General features: G+C 41.2%; 1 protein-coding gene across 6 annotated transcripts in view; it reads right to left on the minus strand.

Annotated features, from left to right (window-relative positions):
* The window catches only part of LOC139757171 (sodium-dependent neutral amino acid transporter B(0)AT3), a 242,905-nt gene that overhangs the window by 74,403 nt on the left and 142,225 nt on the right, over positions 1-26,277 (minus strand). For all 6 annotated transcript variants that reach the window (XM_071677294.1, XM_071677296.1, XM_071677293.1 and 3 more), the window contains 4 exons: positions 17,487-17,719; positions 17,050-17,289; positions 9,502-9,612; positions 81-322 (listed from right to left, as the gene is read on the minus strand). In XM_071677294.1, coding sequence (XP_071533395.1) covers positions 81-322; positions 9,502-9,612; positions 17,050-17,289; positions 17,487-17,719 — 826 coding nt within the window. The remainder of the gene's footprint in view (positions 1-80; positions 323-9,501; positions 9,613-17,049; positions 17,290-17,486; positions 17,720-26,277) is intronic.

Consider the following 26,277-nt stretch of genomic DNA (forward strand, 5'->3'; position numbering starts at 1 on the left):
CTACAAGCTGAAATATTGGTCCTTCTTGATTATGAAAAAGATCCCTGAGAATACAAGGAAGGTTTAAGAAAATAACTTACTGTTCAATACATTTCTCGTAGTTGGCCACAGCTTTGAACCCAAGGACAGCAAAGATATCAACGGTAGCAAAAGTGGCTGTGAAAACAGTGATGCAGCACATGAAGATAGCATCACGTTTGCAGTTGTTCTTCATGGGATTATAAGATGCAAAAGCAATGAGCGAGCCAAAGGCAAGTCCAAGAGAATAGAAAACTTGACAGGCTGCATCCATCCATACATTTGGGTTCTGCAGTTTACTTAGCTGTGCAGAAAGAGAACTGTGTTAGGCAAAGAACAGTAAAGTAAATAAAAGTTTATCTGTGCTATGATGAAAATCCAAGTATGCAGGTGCATCTAACATACAATATATCAGTATGTCTTTCTCGCATTCTACAAACAGATACTTTTATCATTATTGATATTCCAGTTTATAAGGGGTAGATTGGATGCAAACATGCACCTTATTTGAGAACTCTCTGGCAGAACATACTTTTGTACATGCCAGCATTGATCCCTTAAATCCCTCCCGAATTCCTCTCCCACTCCCTTAGCTGTGTTCACTCTTACCTTTTGCCATTCTATAATCAACCTCCCCTGGTATTTCTTCATTCAAGCCTCTTTTTTCCAAGTACACTTACTTTCACCAACCTCTTTTCAATCATATAATTTTCTAAAAACTTCTACAAATCTTCATCCTTGCCTCCACTGGGTAATGATCAGACATTGCACTAATTGCCCCTCTCAGCACATTCACACCCAAGGGTCTCTTGTTTGCATGCCTATCAATCACTATGTAATCCAATAATGCCACTTACTATCTTTCATACTTGCCCACAGATACTAATGTAAGTTCCTCTTATTAAACAAGGTATTCCAAATCACCAGTCCTTTTTCAATACCCAACTCCACAAACTCTTCACTATTTCTATTCACCTTATTAAAATCCCCAAGCCCCAGTTATACCCTCAAATGCCACATTACTAACTTTTGCATTTAAATCACAGATTACTAATGCCCAATCTCTTGCATCAAAACTGCTGACACAATCACTTAGCTATTCCCAAAACACATTCCTCTCTTCATGCATCGAAACCACAGCTCCCTTTCCACATACAGGCCCCACAAAACTTTCCATGGTTTACCCCAGACACTTCACTGTCCTGGTTCAATCCATTGACAGCACATTGACCCCAGTATACCACATTGTTCCAATTCACTCTATTCCTTGCATGCCTTTCACACTTCTGCATGTTCAGGTCTCGATCACTCAAAGTCTTTATCACTCCATCTTTCCATCTCCAATTTGGTCTCCCATTTCTCCTTGTTCCCTCCACCTCTGACACATGTATCCTCTTTGTCAATCTTTCCTCACTCATTCTCTCCATGTGACCAAACCATTTCAAAACACCCTCTTCTGCTCTCTCAACCACACTCTTTTTATTACCACCCATCTTTCTTACCCTTTCATTACTTACTCGATCAAACACCTCACACTCCATATTGTCCTCAAACATCTCATTTCCAGCACATCCACCTCCTCTGCACAACTCTATCTATAGCCCATGCCTTGCAACTGTACAACATTGTTGGAACCACTATTCCTTCAAACATACCCATTTTTGCTTTCCAAGATAACGTTCTCGACTTCCACACATTTTTCAACGCTCCCAGAACTTTCGCCCCCTCCCCCACCCTATGATTCACTTCTGCTTCCATGGTTCCATCCGCTGCCAAATCCACTCCCAGATATCTAAAACACTTCACTTCCTCCAGTTTTTCTCCATTCAAACTTACATCCCAATTGACTTGTCTCTCAACCCTACTGTACCTTATAACCTTGCTCTTATTCACATTTACTTTCAGCTTTCTTCTTTCATACACCTTACCAAACTCAGTCACCAGCTTCTGCAGTTTCTCACCCAAATCAGCCACCAGCACTGTATCATCAGCAAACAACAACTGACTCACTTCCCAAGCTCTCTCTTTCCAAAACTCTTGCATTCACCTCCCTAACAACCCCATCCATAAACAAATCAAACAACCATGGAAACATCACACACCCTTACCACAAACCAACATTCACTGAGAACCAATCACTTTCGTCTCTTCCTACCTGTACACATGCCTTACATCCTCGATAAAAACTTTTCATTGCTTCTAACAACTTGCCTCCCACACCATATATTCTTAATATCTTCCACAGAACATCTTTATCAACTCTGTTATATGCCTTCTCCAGATCCATAAATGCTACATACAAATCCATTTGCTTTTCTAAGTATTTCTCACATACATTCTTCAGAGCAAACACCTGATCTACACATCCTCTACCACTTCTAAAACCACACTGCTCTTCTCCAATCTGATGCTATGTACATGCCTTCACCCTCTCAGTCAATACCCTCCCATATAATTTCCCAGGGATACTCAACAAACTTATACCTCTGTAATTTGAGCACTCACTTTTGTCCTCTTTACCTTTGTACAATGGCACTATGCAAGCATTCTGCCAATCCTCAGGCACCTCACCATGAGTCATACATACATTAATTAATCTTACCAACCAGTCAACAATACAATCACCCACTTTTTTAATAAATTCCACTGCAATACCATCCAAACCTGCTGCCTTGCTGGCTTTCATATACTGCAAAGCTTTTACTACCTCTTCTCTGTTTACCAAATCATTCTCCCTATATATCTATTTATTTATTTATCATACTTTGTCGCTGTCTCCCGTGTTAGCAAGGTAGTGCAAGGTAACAGACAAAAGAATGGCCCAACCCACCCACATACACATGTATATACATATACGTCCATACATGCACATATACATACCTATACACCTCAACGTATAAATATATATACACACACAGACTTATACGTATATATACATGTACATATTTCATACTGTCTGCCCTTATTCATTCCCATTGCTACCCCACCACACATGAAATGACAACCCCCTCCCCCCGCACGTGTGCGAAGTATGGCTAGGAAAAGACAACAAAGGCCACATTCGTTCACACTCAGTCTCTAGCTGTCATGTATAATGCACCAAAACCACAGCTCCCTTTCCACATCCAGGCCCCAAAGAACTTTCAATGGTTTACCCCAGATGCTTTACATGCCCTAGTTCAATCCACTGACAGCATGTTGACCTCAGTATACCACACAATTCTCTCTATTCCTTGCATGCCTTTCACCCTCCTGTATGTTCAGGCCCTGATCACTCAAAATCTTTTTCACTCCATCTTTCCACCTCCAATTTGGTCTCCCACTTCTCCTCGTTCCCTCCACCTCTGACACATATATCCTCTTTGTCAATCTTTCCTCACTCATTTTTGCCATGTGACCAAACCATTTCAAAACACCCTCTTCTGCTCTCTCAACCACACTCTTTTTATTACCACACATCTCTCGTACCCTTTCATTACTTACTCGATCAAACCACCTCACACCACATATTGTCCTCAAACATCTCATTTCCAGCACATCCACCCTCCTCCGCACAACTCTATCTATAGCCCATGCCTCGCAAACATATAACACTGTTGGAACCACCATACTCATTTTTGCTTTCCAAGATTACGTTCTCGACTTCCACACATTTTTCAATGCTCCCAGAACTTTCGCCCCCTCCCCCATCCTATGATTCACTTGCGCTTCCATAGTTCCATCCGCTGCCAAATCCACTCCCTGATATCTAAAACACTTCACATCCCCCAGTTTTTCTCCATTCAATCTTACCTCCCAATTGACTTGACTCTCAACCCTACCGTACCTAATAACCTTGTTCTTATTCACATTTACTCTTAACTTTCTTCTTTCACACACTTTACCAAACTCAGTCACCAGCTTCTGCAGTTTCTCACATGAATCAGCCACCAGCGCTGTATCATCAGCGAACAACTGACTCACTTCCCAAGCTCTCTCATCAACAACAGGCTGCATACTTGCCCCTCTTTCCAAAACTCTTGCATTCCCTTCCCTAACAACCACATCCCTAAACAAATTAAACAACCATAGAGATATCATTCACCCCTGCTGCAAACCAACATTCACTGAGAACCAATCACTTTCCTCTCTTCCTACACATACACATGCCTTACATCCTCGATAAAAACTTTTCACTGCTTCTAACAACTTACCTCCCAAACCATACATTCTTAATACCTTCCACAGAGCATCTCTATCAACTCTATCATATGCCTTCTCCAGATCCATAAATGCTGAGCACAAATCCATTTGCTTTTCTAAGTATTTCTCACATACATTTTTTAAATATATGTAAATACTTGTAAATATATGTAAATATATGGTAAATATATGGTAAATTATATGGGAGGGTATTGATTGAGAGGGAGAAGGCATGTACCGAGCATCAGATTGGGGAAGAGCACTGTGGTTTCAGAAGTGGTAGAGGATGTGTGGATCAGGTGTTTGCTTTGAAGAATGTATGTGAGAATTACTTAGAAACGCAAATGGATTTGTATGTAGCATTTATGGATCTGAAGAAGGCATATGATAGAACTGATAGAATTGCTCTGAGGAAGGTATTAAGAATATATGGTGTGGGAGGCAAGTTGTTAGAAGCAGTGAAAAGTTTTTATCGAGGATGTAAGGCATGTGTACATGTAGGAAGAGAGGAAAGTGATTGGTTCTCAGTGAATGTAGGTTTGCGGCAGGGGTGTGTGATGTCTCCATGGTTGCTTGAATTGTTTATGGATGGGGTTGTTAGGGAGGTGAATGCAAGGGTTTTGAAAAGAGGGGCAACTATGCAGTCTGTTGTGGATGAGAGAGCTTGGGAAGTGAGTCAGTTGTTGTTCGCTGATGATACAGTGCTGGTGGCTGATTCATGAGAAACTGCAGAAGCTGGTGACTGAGTTTGGTAAAGTGTGTGAAAGAAGAAAGTTAAGAGTAAATGTGAATAAGAGCAAGATTATTAGTTACAGTAGGGTTGAGGGTCAAGTCAATTGGGAGGTAAGTTTGAATGGAGAAAAACTGAAGGAAGTGAAGTGTTTTAGATATCTGGGAGTGGATCTGGCAGCGGATGGAACCATGGAAGTGGAAGTGAATCATAGGGTGGGGGAGGGGGCGAAAATCCTGGGAGCCTTGAAGAATGTTTGGAAGTCGAGAACATTATCTCGGAAAGCAAAAATGGGTATGTTTGAAGGAATAGTGGTTCCAACAATGTTGTATGGCTGCGAGGCGTGGGCTATGGATAGAGTTGTGCGCAGGAGGGTGTATGTGCTGGAAATGAGATGTTTGAGGACAATATGTGGTGTGAGGTGGTTTGATCGAGTAAGTAAAGTAAGGGTAAGAGAGATGTGTGGAAATAAAAAGAGTGTGGTTGAGAGAGCAGAAGAGGGTGTTTTGAAATGGTTTGGTCACATGGAGAGAATGAGTGAGGAAAGATTGACCAAGAAGATATATGTGTCAGAGGTGGAGGGAACGAGGAGAAGTGGGAGACCAAATTGGAGGTGGAAAGATGGAGTGAAAAAGATTTTGAGTGATCGGGGCCTGAACATGCAGGAGGGTGAAAGGCGTGCAAGGAATAGAGTGAATTGGAACGATGTGGTATACCGGGGTCGATGTGCTGTCAATAGATTGAACCAGGGCATGTGAAGCGTCTCGGGTATGGAGAGTTCTGTGGGGCCTGGATGTGGAAAGGGAGCTGTGGTTTCGGTGCATTATTACATGACAGCTAGAGACTGAGTGTGAACGAATGTGGCCTTTGTCGTCTTTTCCTAGTGCTACCTCGCACACATGAGGGGGGAGGGGGTTGTTATTCCATGTGTGGCGAGGTGACGATGGGAATAAATAAAGGCAGACAGTATGAACTATGTACAAGTGTATATATGTATATGTCTGTGTGTGTATATATATGTGTACATTGAGACATATAGGTATGTATATTTGCGTGTGTGGACGTGCATGTATATACATGTGTATATGGGTGGGTTGGGCCATTCTTTCGTCTATTTCCTTGCGCTACCTCGCTAACGCGGGAGACAGCGACAAAGCAAAATAATATAAAAATAAATAAATATTTTTCAAAGCAAACACCTGATCCACACATCCTCTACCACTTCTGAAACCACACTGCCCCTCTCCAATCTGATTCTATGTACATGCCTTCACCCTCTCAATCAATACCCTCCCATATAATTTCCCACGAATACTCAAAAAACTTATACCTCTGTAATTTGAGCACTCACCCTTATCCCCTTTGCCTTTGTACAATGGCACTATGCAAGCATTCCGCCAGTCCTCAGGCACCTCACCATGAGTCATACATTCATTGAATAACCTTACCAACCAATCAACAATAGTCATCCACTTTTTTAATAAATTCCACTGCAATGCCATCCAAACCCACCGCCTTGCCGCCTTTCATCTTCTGCAAAGCTTTTACTACCTCTTCTCTGTTTACCAAATCATTCTCCCTCACCCTCTCACTTTGCACACCACCTCGACCAAAACACCCTATATCTTCCACTCTATCATCAAATGCATTCAACAAGCCTTCAAAATACTCACTTCATCTCCTTCTCACATCACCACTACTTGTTATCACCTACCCATTAGCCCCTTTCACTGATGTTCCCATTTGTTCCATTGTCTTACGCACTTTATTTACCTCCTTCCAAAACATCTTTTTATTCTCCTTAAAATTTAATGATAACCTCTCACCCCAACTCTCATTTGCCCTCTTTTTTGTCTCTTGCACCTTTCTCTTAACCTCCTGCCTCTTTCTTTTATACATCTCCCAGTCGTTTGCATTATTTCCCTGCAAAAATTATCTAAAAACCTCTCTCTTCTCTTTCACTAATAATCTTACTTCTTCATCCCACCACTCACTACCCTTTCTAATCTGCCCACCTCCCATGCTTCTCATGCTACAAGCATCTTTTGCACAAGTCATCACTGCTTCCCTTAATACATCCCATCTTCTCCCACTCCCCTTACGTCCTTTGTTCTCACCTTTTTCCATTCTGTACTCTCCTGGTACTTCCTCACTCAAGTTTCCTTCCCAAGCTCACTTACTCTCACCACTCTTTTCACCCTAACATTCTCTCTTCTTTTCTGAAAACCTCTACAAATCTTCACCTTCGCCTCTACAAGATAACAATCAGACATCCCTCCAGTTGCACCTCTCAGCACATTAACATATATATATATATATATATATATTTTTTTTTTTTTCATACTATTCACCATTTCCCGCGTTAGCGAGGTAGCGTTAAGAACAGAGGACTGGGCCTCTGAGGGAATATCCTCACCTGGCCCCCTTCACTGTTCCTTCTTTTGGAAAATTGAAAAAAAAAAAAAAGAGGGGAGGATTTCCAGCCTCCCGCTCCAAATATATATATATAAACGCAAACGCGGGAGACAGCGACAAAAAAAAAAAAAAAAAAAAATATATATATATATATATATATATATATATATATATATATATATATATATATATATATATATATATATATATATATTTTTTTTTTGCTTTGTCGCTGTCTCCCGCGTTTGCAAGGTAGCGCAAGGAAACAGACGAAAGAAATGGCCCAACAGACCCCCATACACATGTATATACATACGTCCACACACGCAAATATACATACCTACACAGCTTTCCATGGTTTACCCCAGACGCTTCACATGCCCTGATTCAATCCACTGACAGCACGTCAACCCCGGTATACCACATCGATCCAATTCACTCTATTCCCTGCCCTCCTTTCACCCTCCTGCATGTTCAGGCCCCGATCACACAAAATCTTTTTCACTCCATCTTTCCACCTCCAATTTGGTCTCCCACTTCTCCTCGTTCCCTCCACCTCCGACACATATATCCTCTTGGTCAATCTTTCCTCACTCATTCTCTCCATGTGCCCAAACCATTTCAAAACACCCTCTTCTGCTCTCTCAACCACGCTCTTTTTATTTCCACACATCTCTCTCACCCTTACGTTACTTACTCGATCAAACCACCTCACAACATTGTCCTCAAACATCTCATTTCCAGCACATCCATCCTTCTGCGCACAACTCTATCCATAGCCCACGCCTCGCAACCATACAACATTGTTGGAACCACTATTCCTTCAAACATACCCATTTTTGCTTTCCGAGATAATGTTCTCGACTTCCACACATTCTTCAAGGCTCCCAGGATTTTCGCCCCCTCCCCCACCCTATGATTCACTTCCGCTTCCATGGTTCCATCCGCTGCCAGATCCACTCCCAGATATCTAAAACACTTTACTTCCTCCAGTTTTTCTCCATTCAAACTTACCTCCCAATAAATATATATATATATATATATATATATATATATATATATATATATATATATATTTTTTTTTTTTCAAACTATTTGCCATTTCCCGCGTTAGCGAGGTAGCGTTAAGAACAGAGGACTGGGCCTTTTTTGGAATATCCTCACCTGGCCCCCTCTGTTCCTTCTTTTGGAAAAAAAAGAAAAAAAAAAAATATATATATATATATATATATATATATATATATATATATATATATATATATATATATATATATATATATATATCATATTTGTGATACTGGACTCCACCTGCTCAAGGTTACATCAGAGTGAAAAGTCATCTTTGGTGAGGCTATATCATCAGGAGTTGACGAACAGATTATGGCCTTGTCAAAGAACTTTTCACTTCAAGGAAGTCCATTCTATCCCTAATACTGAGAGAAAAGCTTTGGAGCTAGAGAAGCCTTTGGATCACTGAGAAGGAGTTTCTGGGGTTATAGCATAAAAACTTTTTTCACAAACAAATGCTTCTCCTGTCCAAGCAAGGTAGCATCATTTCTCCATCATTAATGAGGTAGCATTAGGAACAGATGAACAATAACCTGAGCTGCATACATCCATTCTTTATCTGTCCTGCATAATACAACAAAACTACCATCCACAGCAAGGCCCCACAGACTATTCCAGGATTCACTTTGCTTCATTGCCCTTATTCAGCCCAATGATATAACATACCATATACATTTAATGGATATCAGGGAAGTAAGGGGAAATTTTAATGTTATCAATTAAGTTACATATTTACAATATTTCTTAATCTTTAGAGTCTGTCTACAAATATTCAAATGCTTCTGAAAATCAGGTGTAATCTTCTTTTAATTACACAACCCTAGGACTATCTTTATAGGGCTCCTACAGCTTTGAGGTTGCACTACAATCAACAACATGGAAGTATGGATCCCTTTGGAGAGAAAAGTTCTTTGAAAAGTCTGTGCTCATCCAGTGATGATACAACCTCACCAGAGGTGACTTTTCACTCATAGCATAACCACACATTGGTAAAGTCCAATAATGTTATCATGAGTTTACACAATAACTGTATTTAGAAAATTTAACAGTGTGAATGTAAATATCACAAAAAATCATAAGGAACTTACATCTGGTGTGAACATGTGCTTTAGCCCTTCTCCAGCTCCCTTTAGTGTAACAGCACGACCAAAGAATATGATGAGGATGCAGTAGGGGAAGAGGGCAGTGAAGTAGACTACCTGTAAAGGAATCAATAGCGATGCTTAAAAAAATTAATCTAAATTTTCAAAGTACTATAACAGTATCTCAATAATTTCTAATAGCAGTAATTCAGATTCTGTGAATCCAAATTTTATCAGGACATCTTAAACAGACTGCATTGTTTTAGTTTAACTCCCATCCATCATAACCCACCTGTTTTATATCTGCATTAAAAAATCATAATATAAGATTATAATTATAGTTGTTCACTTTAGCCCATTTGTGTTTTATATATTTAGGGAAGCAGTGATGGCATGTGCAGAAGATGCACGTGGCATGAGGTAGGTGGGAGTTGGGCAGTTTACCCTTTCATTACCTACTTGATCAAACCACCTGACACCACATATTATCATCAAACATTTCATTTCCAACACGACCACCCTCCTCCACACAACCCTATCTATAGCCCATGCCTCATAACCACAAAACATTGTTGGGACCACAACCCTTCAAACATTACCATTTTTGCCCTCTCAGATAACATATTCTCTTTCCATGCATTTTTCAGCACTCCCAGAACCTTTGCCCCATGACTCACTTCTGCTCTCATAGTTCCATTCACTGCCAAGTCCACTCCCACATTTTCTCCATTCAAACTTACATCCCAACTAACTTGATGCTCAACCCTGCTGAAACTACCTAATAACCTTGCTTCTATTCGCATTTACTCTCAGCTTTCTCTTGTCACACACTCTGCCAATCTCAGCCACCAACTTCTGCAGTTTCTCACTCAAATCAGCCACCAGTGCTGTGTCATCAGCAAACAAAAACTGACTTACTTCTCAGGCTCTCTCATCCTCAACAGAGTGCACACTCACCCCTCATTCCATGGCTCTTGCATTTACTTCACTCACCACCTCATCCATAAACAAACTGAATAACCATGGTGACATCACACACTCCTGTTGTAAACCATCCTTTACTAGAAACCATTCATTCTCCTTTCTTCCTACTCATACACATGCCTTACACTGATATTGATAAAAATTCCTCACTGCTTCTAGCAGCTTACCTTCCACACCATATATTCTTAAGACCTTCCACAAAGCATCTCTAGCCACCCTATCATATGCCTTCTCCAGACCTATAAATGCTACCTACAAATCCATCTGTTTTTCTATGTATTGCACACATAGATCCTTTACAGCAAACATTTGATCCATACATCCTCTACCACATCTGAAATCACACTGCTCCTCCCCAATCTATTGCTCTGTACATGCCTTTATCTACTCAATCAATACCCTCCCATACAACTTACCAGGTATATTAAACAAACTTATATCCCTGTAGTTTGAACACAACTTTATTCCCCTTGCCTTTATACAATGGCACTTTACATGAATTCTGCCAAGCTTCAAGCACCTCATCATGATCTGTACATACAATAAATATCCATACTAATCAATCAACAATACAATCATCCCTTTCTTAGTACATTGAACTGCAATACCATCCATGCCAACTACCTTGCTGAATTTCATCTTATGCAAGACTTTCACAGCCTCTTCTCTTTTCACCAAACCACTCTCTATGACTCCTACTTTGCATATCATCCTGACCAAAACACCCTACATATGCCACTCTATCATGAAACACATTTAACAATTCTTCAAAACCTCACTCCATCTCCTCCCCACTTCTTACCACCTGCTATCACTTCCCCTTTTGCCCCTTCACAGATGTTCCCATTTGTTGTCTTACACACATTATCTACCTCCTCCAAAACATCTTTTTATACTACCTAAAGTTTAATGATATTCTCTCACCCCAACTTTCATTTGCTCTCTTTTCAAACCCGGTACCTTCCTCTTGACCTCCTAGCACTTTCTCTTATACATATTCAAATCATTTGCATTCCTTCCCTGTTAGTACCATCCAAACACGTCTTCTCTCTTTCCCTAGCAACTTTACCTCTTCGTCCCACCACTCGCTTCCCTTTCTAATGCCACATGCCATCACTGCTTCCCTAAATACCTCCCATTCCTCACCCACTCCCCTTGCTTCAATTACTCTCACTTTTGCCATTCTACACTCAATCTCACCTGGTATTTCTTCACATGTCTCCTTTCCAAGCACACTCACTCTCACTACTCTCTTTTCCCTGATATTATTTCCTCTTTTTCAAAAACCCCTACAAATCTTCACCTTCACCTCCACAAGAGTAAGAAGATCCCACCAGCTGCCCCTTTCAGCACATTTACATACAAAAGTCTCTCTTTTAAATGCCTATCAATTAATATGTAATCTAATAATGCCCATCAACCGTCTCTTCTACTCTCATATGTATACTTGTATATGATCCTTTTTTAACAAGGTATCCCCAATCACCAGTCTTTTTTCAGTTTTTTCAGCACATGACTCCACAAGCTCTTCACCATCTCCATTTATAACACTAAACAACCCATGTGCCCTAATCATACACTCAACTGCCACAGCATTTATCTTCATCTTTAAATCACCCATCACTAACACCCAGTCATGCACATCAGAACTGTTGACACACTCACTTGGCTGCTCCTAAAGCACTTGCCTCTCAAGATCTTTTGGCTCTTGGCCAGGTGCACAAGCACCAATAATCACACATCTCTCCCCATACACTTTCAGTTTTACCCACATCAATCTAGAATTTACTTCCTTATGCTCTATCACACACTCCCACAACTCCTGCTTCAGAAGCACTACACTTCCTTAGCTCTCTTCCTTTCACCAACCTGACTTTAATCCTAAGACACCTCCAAACTATTCTTCCCCATTACCCTTGAGCTTTGTTTCACTTAGAGCCAAACTATCCAGGTTTCTGTCCTCAAACATACTACCTATCTTTCTATATTCTTTTTTTATAAATATTTGCTATTGCCTGCTTTAGTCAGGTTGAGTTAAGAACACATGACTGAGCCTTAGAGGGAAAAATCCACACCTGGTCCCGTTCTCTGTTCCTTCTTTTGGAAAAGTAACACATGAGGGAAGGGTTTCCAGCACCTTGCTCCCACCCCTTTTAGTTGCTTTCTACAACACACAGGGAATACATGTGCTGTACTCTTTCTCCCCTATCCCTAAGGATAATATAAATTGAGAGTAGTACATTATACTTATAAGCCATAAGAAGACAAAGCACTGTACATGACATCAGGATTTAGGCATCGGTAAATGAAACTTCTATCCTGAGGGGTCTCCCTCACTGTGGGGGAAAAAGTAAAATCTGAATAGAGGTGGTGCTTTAGCTGTCATTGTAACTGTTGGTATCCCATGACAGATGACTATTTTTCCATTACCTTTTATTCCATAATGATAACCCTACAAGGCTGTTATTGTTTAAAATCCTGTTCAGATTTATGAGCCTTAGGTATTATCAGCTTGAAGCACATTTATGGTACATTTACTAACCAATGAGAGAATAAAAAGATCCTCCTATTTTCATTAGAGTTAAATTGGCTTATGAGAGGAAGATTAATAAGTTCGAATAAAAAGATCCTCCTATTTTCATTAGAGTTATATTGGCTTATAAGAGGAAGATTAATAAGTTCAACTGTGACAGATACATGCAAGCAATGCATGTAGAGCAGTGCACTGCAATTTTGAAATAAATTCAGTTTATTTATCTATTTACTATACTTTGTCACTGTCTCCCGGGTTAGCGAGGTAGCGCAGGGAAGCAGATGAAAGACTGGCCCAACCCACCCATATACACATATATATACATATACGTCCACACATGCACATATACATAGCTATACATTTCAAAGTATACATATATATACATACACAGACATATACATAAGTACACATGTACATAATTCATACTGTCTGCCCTTATTTATTCCCGTCACCACCCCGGAACACATGCAATGACAATCCCTTCCCCCTGCATGCGCGCGAGGTAGCGCTAGGAAAAGACATCAAAGGCCACATTCGTTCACACTCAGTCTCTAGTTTTCATGTATAATGCACCGAAACCACACCTCCCTTTCCACATCCAGGCCCCACAAAACTTTCCATGGTTTACCCCAGACACTTCACATGCCCTGGTTCAATCCACTGACAGTGCATCAACCCCGGTATACCACATCGTTCCAATTCACTCTATTCCTTGCACGCCTTTCACCCTCCTGAATGTTCAGGCCCCGATCGCTCAAAATCTTTTTCACCCCATCTTTCCACCTCCAATTTGGTCTCCCACTTCTCCTCGGTCCCTCCACCTCTGACACGTATATCCTCTTTGTCAATCTTTCCTCACTCATTCTCTCCAAGTGACCAAACCATTTCAAAACACCCTCTTCTGCTCTCTCAACCACACTCTTTTCATTACCACACATCTCTCTTACCCTTCCATTATTTACTCGATCAAACCACCTCACACCATATACTGTCCTCAAACATCTCATTTCCAACACATCCACCCTCCTCCACACAACTCTATCTATAGCCTATGCTTCGCAACCATATAACATTGTTGGAACCACTATTCCTTCAAACATACCCATCTTTGCTTACTTTCGCCCCCTCCCCCACCCTGTGACTCACTTCCATTTCCATGGTTCCATCTGCTGCAAAACCCACTTCCAGATATCTAAAACACTTCACTTCCTCCAGTTATTCTCCATTCAAACTTACCTCCGAATTGACTTGTCCCTCAATCCTACCGTACCTAATACCCTTGCTCTTACTCACATTTACTCTCAGCTTTCTTCTTTCCCACACTTTACCAAACTCAGTCACCAGCTTCTGTAGTTTCTCACCCGAATCAGCCACCAGCACTGTATCATCAGCAAACAACAACTGACTTCCTTCCCAAGCCCTCTCATCCACAACAGACTGCACATTTGCCCCTCTCTCCAAAACTCTTGCATTCACCTCCCTAACAACCCCATCCATAAACAAATAAAACAACCATCACGCACCCCTGCCACAAACCAACATACACTGAGAACCGATCACTTTCCACTTTTACTACTTGTACACATGCCTTACATCCTCGATAAAAACTTTTCACTGCTTCAAGAAACTTTCCTCCCATACCATATATTCTTAATACCTTTCACAGAGCATCTCTATCAACCCTATCATATGCCTTCTCCAGATCCATAAATGCTACATACAAATCCATTTGCTTTTCTAAGTATTTCTCACATACATTTTTCAAAGCAAACAATTGATCCACACATCCTCTACCACTTCTGAAACCACACTGCTCTTCTCCAATCTGATGCTCTGACCCTCTCAATCAATACCCTTCCATATAATTTACCAGGAATACTCAACAAACTTATACCTTTGTAATTTGAGCACTCACTTTTATCCCCTTTGCCTTTGTACAATGGCATTATGCATGTATTCTGCCAATCCTCATGCACCTCATCATGAGTCATACATACATTAAATATCCTTACCAACCATTCTACAACACAGCCACCCCCTTTTTAATAAATTTCACTGCAGTACCATCCAAACCCGCTGCCTTACCAGCTTTCATCTTCTGCAAAGCTTTCACTACCTCTTCTCTGTTTACCAAATTATTCACCCTGACCCTCTCACTTCGCACACCACCTCGACCAAAACAACCTATATCTGCCTATCTATCATCTAACAAATTCAATAAACCTTCAAAATACTCACTCTACCTCCTAACATTATCACTACTTGTTATTACCTCCCCATTAGCCCCCTTCACCGATGTTCCCATTTGATCTCTTGTCTTACGCACTTTATTTAGCTTCTTCCACAACATCTTTTTATTTTCCTTAAAATTTAATGACGATCTCTCATCCCAACTCTCATTTGCCTTCTTTTTCACCTCTTGCACCTTTCTCTTGACCTACTGCCTCTTTCTTTCATACATCTCCCAGTCATTTGAACAATTTCCTTGCAAAACCCATCCAAATGCCTCTCTCTTCTCTTTTGCTAATAATCTTACTTCTTCATTCTGCCACTCACTATCCTTTCTAATCTGCCCACCTCCCAAGCTTCTCATGCCACAAGCACCTTTTGTGCAAGCCATCACTGCTTCCTTAAATACATCCCATTCCTCCCCCTCTCCCTTTACGTCCTTTGCTCTCACCTTTTTCCATTCTGCACTCAGTCTCTCCTGGTACTTCCTCACACAAGTCTCCTTCCCAAGCTCACTTACTCTCACCACTCTTTCACCACAACATTCTCTCTTCTTTTCTGAAAACCTCTACAAATCTTCACCTTCGCCCCCACAAGATAATGATCAGACATCCCTCCAGTTGCACCTCTCAGCACATTAACATCCAAAAGTCTCTTTTGCATGCCTATCAATTAACATGTAATCCAATAATGCTCTCTGGCCATCTCTCCTACTTACATAAGTATACTTATGTATATCTCTCTTTTTAAACCAGGTATTCCCAATCACCAGTCCTTTTTCAGCACACAAATCTCCAAGCTCTTAACCATTTCCATTTACATCACTGAACACCCCATGTAAACCAATTATTCCCTCAACTGCCACATTACTCACCTCTGCATTCAAATCACCCATCACTATAACCCAGTCTCATGCATCAAAACTGCTAACACACTCACTCAGCTGCTCCCAAAACACTTGCTTCTCATGATCTTTCTTCTCATGCCCAGGTGCATGGGCACCAATAATAACCCATCTCTCTCCTTCCACTTTCAGTTTTACCCATATCAATCTAGAATTTACTTTCTTACACTCTATCACAAACTCCCACCACTCCTGTTTCAGGAGCAGTGCTACTCCTTCCCTTGCTCTTGTCCTCTCACCAACTCCTGACTTTACTCCCAAAACATTCCCAAACCACTCTTCCTCTTTACCCTTGAGCTTCCTTTCACTCAAAGCCAAAACATCCAGGTTCCTTTCCTCAAACATATTACCTACCTCTCCTTTTTTCTCATCTTGGTTACATCCACACACATTTAGACAACCCAATCTGAGCCTTCGAGGAAGATGAGCACGCCCAGCGTGACTACTTCTGTTTCCCCTTTTACAGAGTTAAAATACAAGGAGGGGAGTGTTTCTAGCCCCTGCTCCCATCCCATTTAGTTGCTTTCTACAACAGGTGAGGAATGCGTGGGAAGTATTCTTTCTCCCCTATCCCTAGCAAATAATATATTTACAGGCAAACGTTCATTTCATTCTTTCATATCTGTTTGCCATTTCTTACCTCAGTGAGGTGGTATAAGGAACAGACAATTTAGCAAAAGTACAAAACTGAACATAACTTGTCTTATGCTGTCTTTAAATTAATCTAATATATCCTAATACAGCATACATTAACTGATGGAGGTATAACCTTACACTAAGATCAGTCTAAGAGACTGAATCTGGGAAATTCTAGTATCTTGTATTCTTCTAAAGTGATGTTATCATTTTTGGTGATAGTAATCCACATAATATCAACTTTTCTATTACAAATCAGGAGCCTCACCTTCCCAGATGACTGGATGCCCTTCATGATGCACAGCCACACCAACAACCATGACAGGATTAAGCAAAGGGCCATCCACCACTTAACGCCACCAGTGTCATTAATGGAAGAGGAAGCATCAATTGTCTGTCTGTACCAGAAATATGCTGTTTCACTGGACAGCTCACACTCCTCTACAGGAAACGTCACGTTGAGTTCTGGTAGTGTTTCATTTGGACACGTTGAAAATGGCAGAGGTGACTGAAAATTACTTAAGGTTATTAACATTTTCATCAATCTGTATCACCATGTAAAAATATACCTCATATGCAAGGATTTAAGTAAATATCCAGGTATCCAAAATGAGGTACCATTTACATCTTAATATCAAGCACTAATATTCATTTTAATTCACAGTCCTAAGAAACCAAGATAAAAAAATAATGTGGCTTACTAACCTTAAATGAATTAAATAGATAATAGAAGCACCAAGCGATGATGACATTATAATACAGTCCCACGAGATAGGACACAATAGTGGAGGCCACACCAAGCCCTCCCCACCAGGGAGAGATGAGATTCCACACGCCTAAGGAGCCCTGTCGTAATCTCTGGCCGATGCCTAATTCCAAGAGAAAGAGTGGAGCTCCCTCCAACACCATCATGATCAGGTAGGGGATAAGGAAAGCACCTGGAAAATGAGATAATTTTGACATTAGTATTTGCAAGTAATATGCCATAATAAAACAGGGAGAGGACTACTTACAAATTAACTTAAAAGGAGCTTTCAGCATATCTCAAGGAAAGCTATCTAACCTTGGTATAGAGTAGCACTTTAAAGAGGGGGCATTACACAATCTTAAGCACTAAAGATAATACACCAACTTAAGTATGGGGACTCTTGAAATATAAAGTATATACAAAGTCACTTACATACAGGATAGTGGTGAATCTACTGAACCTTATTAACCTTAAGGGACAAAGCAAAAGCATCCAGTACTCTGATCAAGTAACTGGTAATTATTGTGCTATTGTAGGATGTCTTCTAATAAGGATTTTGCAATTCTCTTCCAACTTTAAAACAGTGTAACCATTTTAAGTATGAATAACCTAAATCAGACTGTCAAGCAACTCTAAGTGCTAAAAATATCAGATCGTCACAGATGTAGGAAAACTATCACATTGCTCTAAGTATGAAGGATATTACTTCATTATATGAGTAGGAGTTCTTAGACAATTATACTGTTGCAAAAGTTAGATATCAAGTGAGGGCATTTATAAGTCATTTAAAGTATGGTAAGATATATGTGGGGCAGCAAGATTACCTCGTGAACAAGAGCTGTTCAGTCATCTCAAGTATGAGGGCTGTCACATTACAGATAAGTATGAAGTCTATTACACCAACTAAATAGCTGGCTGTGGGGCAATAAGTGTTATGAGGCCAGTAACCCACTATGAGTGTGCAGGCATTTACATAAGTTTGTGCATTTTGGATTACCTCGAATGTAGTACTTGTTATTGATATCTTAAATGCCATGTTGGTCATTTCATTCCACCTCAATTACATAATCTCAAAAAACCCTATTACTTACTTATGGTGGGGATATTGTATGGTACAGTCTTAGAAGTGAGATGACATGATCTGCCTCCTCAATTATCCTATGGTAATGAGAGTGGCAGATGCAAACTGAACTCATACTCCTTGTGTTTCATATCTTTGCTATTTCTGTTCTGAGTGATATAATTCCTCTACCAGTCCAAAGAAGCTGTCCCAGGAAGCAAAGGCCCATATTTTTGCTTGGAAGTAATAAAGTGTGATGAATTAAATTTCAAGATGTACCGTTAGGGAAGAGTCCATCATCTAGACTTTTTTTTTATAAACTTTCTTCTAATGTCACTCCTCCATCAAAAGCTGGGTCTGGTTGACCTAAGATCAGTAAAGCAACTGATAACACGACAGGGGAGGGTTCTTCAACACTTCATGTTCTGTCTGGTGACACTTTTTCAAGTTACAAATGCCTATGAGTTGCAAGTTTGGATTGCAAATAAAGCACTAAATCAACTTGAATTCTAACAAAGTAGATTATTTTCTAATAGCTAGATATAAAAGCAACTTATCAATTTTTGTTTGAGAAAAATAACTATTTCACAAGAACATATTCTTAGGTTTTAATTATATAGGGTAAGCAGTAATTACCTTGTTGCTAATAATACCTGCCACTGAGTAGCACTATTTCTTCTGCAGCAGCACCAAACTTGAACACTATCTATCTTCTGCTACACCATCACAGAAGGCTTCGACTACTGTACCATCACACAACAAAATGATCTTGCCCTCTATAGCAAAAACAATGGGAGCAACATACCACTACTTCCCTAAAGCAGCACAGCTGGGTTATGGCAATGTTCCTTTCCTTACAGAAGCACCACGAGTTACCAGAATTCTGCTTCTCCTTTGTCACAGCAACAATACCACCAGGAAGCCCCAGAGCAAAAGAGGATATCAGGTGGAAGCAGGATGCAGCACTGTTGGAGTACTTGCAAGAATTGCTACACTCCTCAACATAGGTGTGTCAGCACTGAAATTCTAATGATTAATCAAAGACTTTTGCAACTCACTAAGAGACTAAAATGGAATTTCTGACATATGCTACATTCTGTTCCTTATGTATATCAATTTATCATTACTGTACTACAGTAGAGAAAAAACCCTGCTTGACTGATCACTCAAGAACTGACCATCATTTTATCAAATGGCTACAGTGACAATTTAACTATCACTTGCTTTATTTCAGAGCATTCTGACTGCTTAATGCAGCTATATGTAGTATCACAAACAACCCTGCAGAGTATTTCTTTATAAATGGGACTTCAGCAACTATCAGCTGCTCAGACTGGCAACCACATTTCCCCCCCAGTAATAAGCAAGGTAGCGTTAAGAACAGAGGACTGACTCAAAGAGGGGAAATCCTCACTTGGCCACCTTCTCTGTCCCTTCTTTAGGAAAAGTAAAAACTGTTGGGGAGGATTTCCAGCTACCCGCTCCCTCCACTTTTAGTCATCTTTTACGACACTTAGGAAATACGTGGGAAGTATTCTTTCTCCCCTATCCCATATATATGCACATGTATATACATACGTCCACACACGCAAATACACATACCTACACAGCTTTCCATGGTTTACCCCAGACGCTTCACATGCCCTGATTCAATCCACTGACAGCACGTCAACCCCGGTACACCACATCGATCCAATTCACTCTATTCCCTGCCCTCCTTTCACCCTCCTGCATGTTCAGGCCCCGATCACACAAAATCTTTTTCACTCCATCTTTCCACCTCCAATTTGGTCTCCCACTTCTCCTCGTTCCCTCCACCTCCGACACATATATCCTCTTGGTCAATCTTTCCTCACTCATTCTCTCCATGTGCCCAAACCATTTCAAAACACCCTCTTCTGCTCTCTCAACCACGCTCTTTTTATTTCCACACATCTCTCTTACCCTTACATTACTTACTCGATCAAACCACCTCACACCACACATTGTCCTCAAACATCTCATTTCCAGCACATCCACCCTCCTGCACACAACTCTATCCATAGCCCACGCCTCGCAACCATACAACATTGTTGGAACCACTATTCCTTCAAACATACCCATTTTTGCTTTCCGAGATAATGTTCTCGACTTACACACATTCTTCAAGGCTCCCAGGATTTTCGCCCCCTCCCCCACCCTATGATTCACTTCCGCTTCCATGGTTCCATCCGCTGCCAGATCCACTCCCAGATATCTAAAACACTTTACTTCCTCCAGTTTTTCTCCATTCAAACTTACCTCCCAACTGACTTGACCCTCAACCCTACTGTACCTAATAACCTTGCTCTTATTCACATTTACTCTTAACTTTCTTCTTTCACACACTTTACCAAACTCAGTCACCAGCTTCTGTAGTTTCTCACATGAATCAGCCACCAGCGCTATATCATCAGCGAACAACAACTGACTCACTTCCCAAGCTCTCTCATCCACAACAGACTGCATACTTGCCCATCTTTCCAAAACTCTTGCATTCACCTCCCTAACAAACCAATCCATAAACAAATTAAACAACCATGGAGACATGACACACCCCTGCCGCAAACCTACATTCACTGAGAACCAATCACTTTCCTCTCTTCCTACACGTACACATGCCTTACATCCTCGATAAAAACTTTTCACTGCTTCTAACAACTTGCCTCCCACACCATACGTTCTTAATACCTTCCACAGAGCATCTCTATCAACTCTACCATATGCATTCTCCAGATCCATAAATGCTACATACAAATCCATTTGCTTTCCTAAGTATTTCTCACATACATTCTTCAAAGCAAACACCTGATCCATACATCCTCTACCACTTCCAAAACCACAGTGCTCTTCCCCAATCTGATGCTCGGTACATGCCTTCACCCTCTCAATCAATACCCTCCCATATAATTTACCACGAATACTCAACAATCTTATACCTCTGTAATTTGAGCACTCACTTTTATCCCCTTTGCCTTTGTACAATGGCACCATGCAAGCATTCTGCCAATCCTCAGGCACCTCACCATGAGTCATACATACATTAAATAATCTTACCAACCAGTCGACAATACAGTCACCCCCTTTTTAATAAATTCCACTGTAACACCATCCAAACCTGCTGGCTTGCCAGCTTTCATCTTCTGCAAAGCTTTTACTACCTCTTTTCTGTTTACCAAATCATTCTCCCTAACCCTCTCACTTTGCACACCACCTCGACCAAAATACCCTGCATCTTCCACTCTATCAACAAACACATTCAACAAACCTTCAAAATACTCACTCCATCTCCTTCTCACATCACCTCTACTTGTTATCACCTCCCCATTAACCCCCTTCACTGATGTTCCCATTTCTTCTCATGTCTTACGCGCTTTATTTACCTCCTTCCAAAACATCTTTTTATTCTCCCTAAAATTTAATGATACTCTCTCACCTCAACTCTCATTTGCCCTCTTTTTCACCTCTTGCACCTTTCTCTTGACCTCCTGCCTCTTTCTTTTATACCTCTCCCAGTCATCTGCATTATTTCCCTGCAAAAATCATCCAAATGCCTCTCTCTTCTCTTTCACTAATAATCTTACTTCTTCATCCCACCATTCACTACCCTTTCTAATCTGCCCACCTCCCACGCTTCTCATGCCACAAGCATCTTTTGTGCAAGCCATCACTGCTTCCCTAAATACATCCCATTCCTCCCCCACTCCCCTTACCTCCTTTCTTCTCACGTTTTTCCATTCTGTACTCAGTCTCTCCTGGTACTTCCTCAGACAAGTCTCCTTCCCAAGCTCACTTACTCTCACCACTCTCTTCACCCCAACATTCTCTCTTCTTTTCTGAAAACCTCTACAAATCTTCACTTTCGGCTCCACAAAATAATGATCAGACATCCCTCCAGCACCTCTCAGCACATTAACATCCAAAAGTCTCTCTTTCGCGCGCCTGTCAATTAACACGTAATCCAGTAACATTCTCTTTCCTTCTCTTCTATTTACATACATATACTTATGTATCTTTTAGTTTTCCAACAGACACACCTGTACGATTCACAGCAGTTTTCCTTCTTTCAATGTTCATCACTTCTTTTATTAAATACTTCTTAATTCCTGTTACGTACATTCCTTCTTATCATAAACAACAGAGAGAGAGAGAGAGAGAGAGAGAGAGAGAGAGAGAGAGAGAGAGAGAGAGAGAGAGAGAGAGAGAGAGAGAGAATCTTGGTACATACTCTGTGACCCCTGCAGCAGTGGGCAGTCTGTCCTCTGCATTGATTACTTGTGCAACAAGTTCTGGCGGGGTCTTGCATCACTTCGCTAACCCCCGGGGAAGCACCAACCATCCAACCCTATTCACTTGCAGCCAACATGACAATTACAGCCCCATGGCCCATATGTGTGGCATGTGTACATTTATAGCCACTTGGTCTGTGACAAATACTGTTATAGCTCCTCAGCCTGTTACATCTACGCGACACACACAATTCCAGCCCCCTCTAGCCTATGACATATGGGTAACACGAACAACTACAGCTCCTTTGCTTGATATACGTGACCTGTACACTTAGAAACCCCTTCCCTGTTACACCTCTGTGACACACAACTTCAGCCCTCAGACCTTCTATGTGTGTCACACGCATAGTCACAGTTGCCTGGTCTGTTTGCACCCCTGCTGAAGAAATTCAAATTATCTCTTTTCGAAGTTACGTCTAAGATTCTGGTTTATGGGAGAACTCAAGTTCTGCCATGAGCGACTACTGTCTGTCGTGAGGGTACTCACATTTGCCCTTGCCTTACCTTGCGTGTACCTGATCTGAACTGACCTTTATCTTACCTGGTGTATGCTTGAATTACACTAACCCTATAAAACAAACAACAAGCAGTCTCCTTGTACAAAAACCTCGGCTACCCCTGTAAATCAACCCTTCAAGAATCAACCAAACCTTTTGGCTACACTGCCCATGCACAGCAGCTACCAAACCCCCTAACCTATGCACAGAAGCCACATCCATCCAACTCTCCAAGTGTCGAAGACACCAACTCCCCCTGTCCACTCACAAATGCCACACCCTCCCTCCCCTGCCCAAGCATAAAAGCATGACGACTTTTCTTTCCTGAAGAAAGAGACCAAACATTTGCCCGACGGCTCTTTCTCCGTGATGACACCTCAAGCCTACAAATGATTCTATTCCACAAAATACACAGTAAAACAACTAATACCACATACATAGATTATGATTCCATAATGTATTAAATACATTAAAATCTTTTGCGTGAATTTCTAAAAGTATACCCAAAGGAAAGAGATCAAATCGGATTAAATCTTAGAAAATACTCGAACCATTTTCTTTTTTACTGTATAACCCCAAGACCCCTATTACTGGGATCCTGCAGATTCAAGGCTGCGCAGTAATCAGTAGCAGGATAATAACAGACGCACAAAGAGTATGAGGTTTCTCGACGATATTTTTCTCATTTTTGTCCATTGACGATGATACAACCTCGCTCAAGTGACATCACCAGAGGTGTTTGACCAAGTAGGTGGATTCAACACACACACACACACACACACACACACATATATATATATATATATATATATATATATATATATATATATATATATATATATATATATATATCTTCTTCTTCATACTATTCGCCATTTCCCGCGTTAGCGAGGTAGCGTTAAGAACAGAGGACTGAGCCTTTGAGGGAATATCCTCATTAGGCCCCCTTCTCTGTTCCTTCTTTTGGAAAATTAAAAAACGAGAGGGGAGGATTTCCAGCCCCCCGCTCCCATATATATATATATATATATATACATATATATATATATATATATATATATATATATATATATATATATATATTATCCCTGCGTATTCCCTGCGTGTCGTAGAAGGCGACTAAAAGGGGAGGGAGCGGGGGCTGGAAATCCTCCCCTCTCGTTTTTGATTTTCCAAAAGAATGAACGAAGAAAAGGGCCAAGTGAGGATTTCCCCTCAAAGGCTCAGTCCTCTGTTCTTAACGCTACCTCGCTGGTGCGGGAAATGGCGAATAGTATGAATATATATATATATATATATATATATATATATATATATATATATATATATATATATATATATATATATATATATATCGTCTCTTCGATGTATATCAACTGACTTATATTTCTCTCTTGTGTCTCCCCAGATGATGTGATTATTACACGAAAGTACACTTGGGAACTTTTCGTGTTTCATTTTCCCCGTGGACTCATAGGAATATCTTGATCACGCGCAAAATTGTGATCCTTTCCAATATATATATATATATATATATATATATATATATATATATATATATATATATATATATATATATATATATATATATTTGGGTTCCCACACACATAAATACATACATATTTACATACGTACATATACATCAGACGTCCTTGCATCTCGCACCAAATTACGTCGAGTTTATCTAGCATTAGAAAGGGCAACCAGACCTGTCAGTGGACACGCACACTCCATGCGTCAGAGGGGGTCAGTGGCTGCAGTGAGGGGGGAGGGGGGACCGTTACTGCGTCACACTGGGTCAGATACTGCGTCACAGAGGTGCAGTAACTTACGTCAGACGTAAGATCTGTTGCTAATCAAGGCAGCTTCGTCGAGCTGGCTCTTGCAACAGGGGAAACCTAGATACGAAATCCTGGACATGTAAAGTCTCATGATTTGAATCATGTGAGGTTCTGCCTTCCATCCTCCTCCACCACACAGGCAGAACATCATGGTCTGAAGGGCAACGGTATACTCGTCTAGCCACAGAGTGTAGCGGCGCTCAAACTGTGAGTTCATCATGACCCTCTTCTGTTCTGCCAGTCATCACCGCCAGCAATTGTGGACCCCTCTCTGTCATCAGTGTTGGAGGTGTTCACACTGGTTGCTCACGACAGGGTGATGTCCAGAGACCAGTTCGGTCTTGTTGATGTTGTCCCGAGGCTGAGTCACTCACGAAGATGGTGTCCCCAAGGATGAGTTACTCACGAAGATGGTGTCCCCAAGGATGAGTCACTCACGAAGATGGTGTCCCAAAGACTGAGTCACTCACGAAGATGGTGTCCCAAAGGCTGAGTTACTCACGAAGATGGTGTCCCACAGGCTGAGTTACTCACGAAGATGGTGTCCCAAAGGCTGAGTTACTCACGAAGATGGTGTCCCAAAGGGTGTTACTCACGAAGATGGTGTCCCAAGGCTGAGTCCCTCACGAAGATGGTGTCCCACGGCTGAGTCACTCACGAAGAGGGTGTCCCAAGGCTGAGTCACTCACGAAGAGGGTGTCCCCAAGGCTGAGTCACTCACGAAGATGGTGTCCCTAAGGATGAGTCACTCACGAAGAAGGTGTCCCCAAGGCTGAGTTACTCACGAAGATGGTGTCCCAAAGGCTGAGTCACTCACGAAGATGGTGTCCCAAAGGCTGAGTCACTCACGAAGATGGTGTCTTAAGGCTGAGTCACTCACGAAGATGGTGTCCCAAGGCTGGGACACTCACGAAGATGGTGTCCCAAGGCTGGGTCACTCCTAGCGATGTTTCAGCGTCCGGCAAAGCTCGTACCTTCGTGCCGAAGACCACACTGACGTCCACAGTGACCAAGTGGCCGTCCCGCGTCTCCGGCTGGCGTAA

This window comes from Panulirus ornatus, chromosome 25 (assembly GCF_036320965.1).
Source record: "Panulirus ornatus isolate Po-2019 chromosome 25, ASM3632096v1, whole genome shotgun sequence".
Taxonomy (NCBI): domain Eukaryota; kingdom Metazoa; phylum Arthropoda; class Malacostraca; order Decapoda; family Palinuridae; genus Panulirus; species Panulirus ornatus.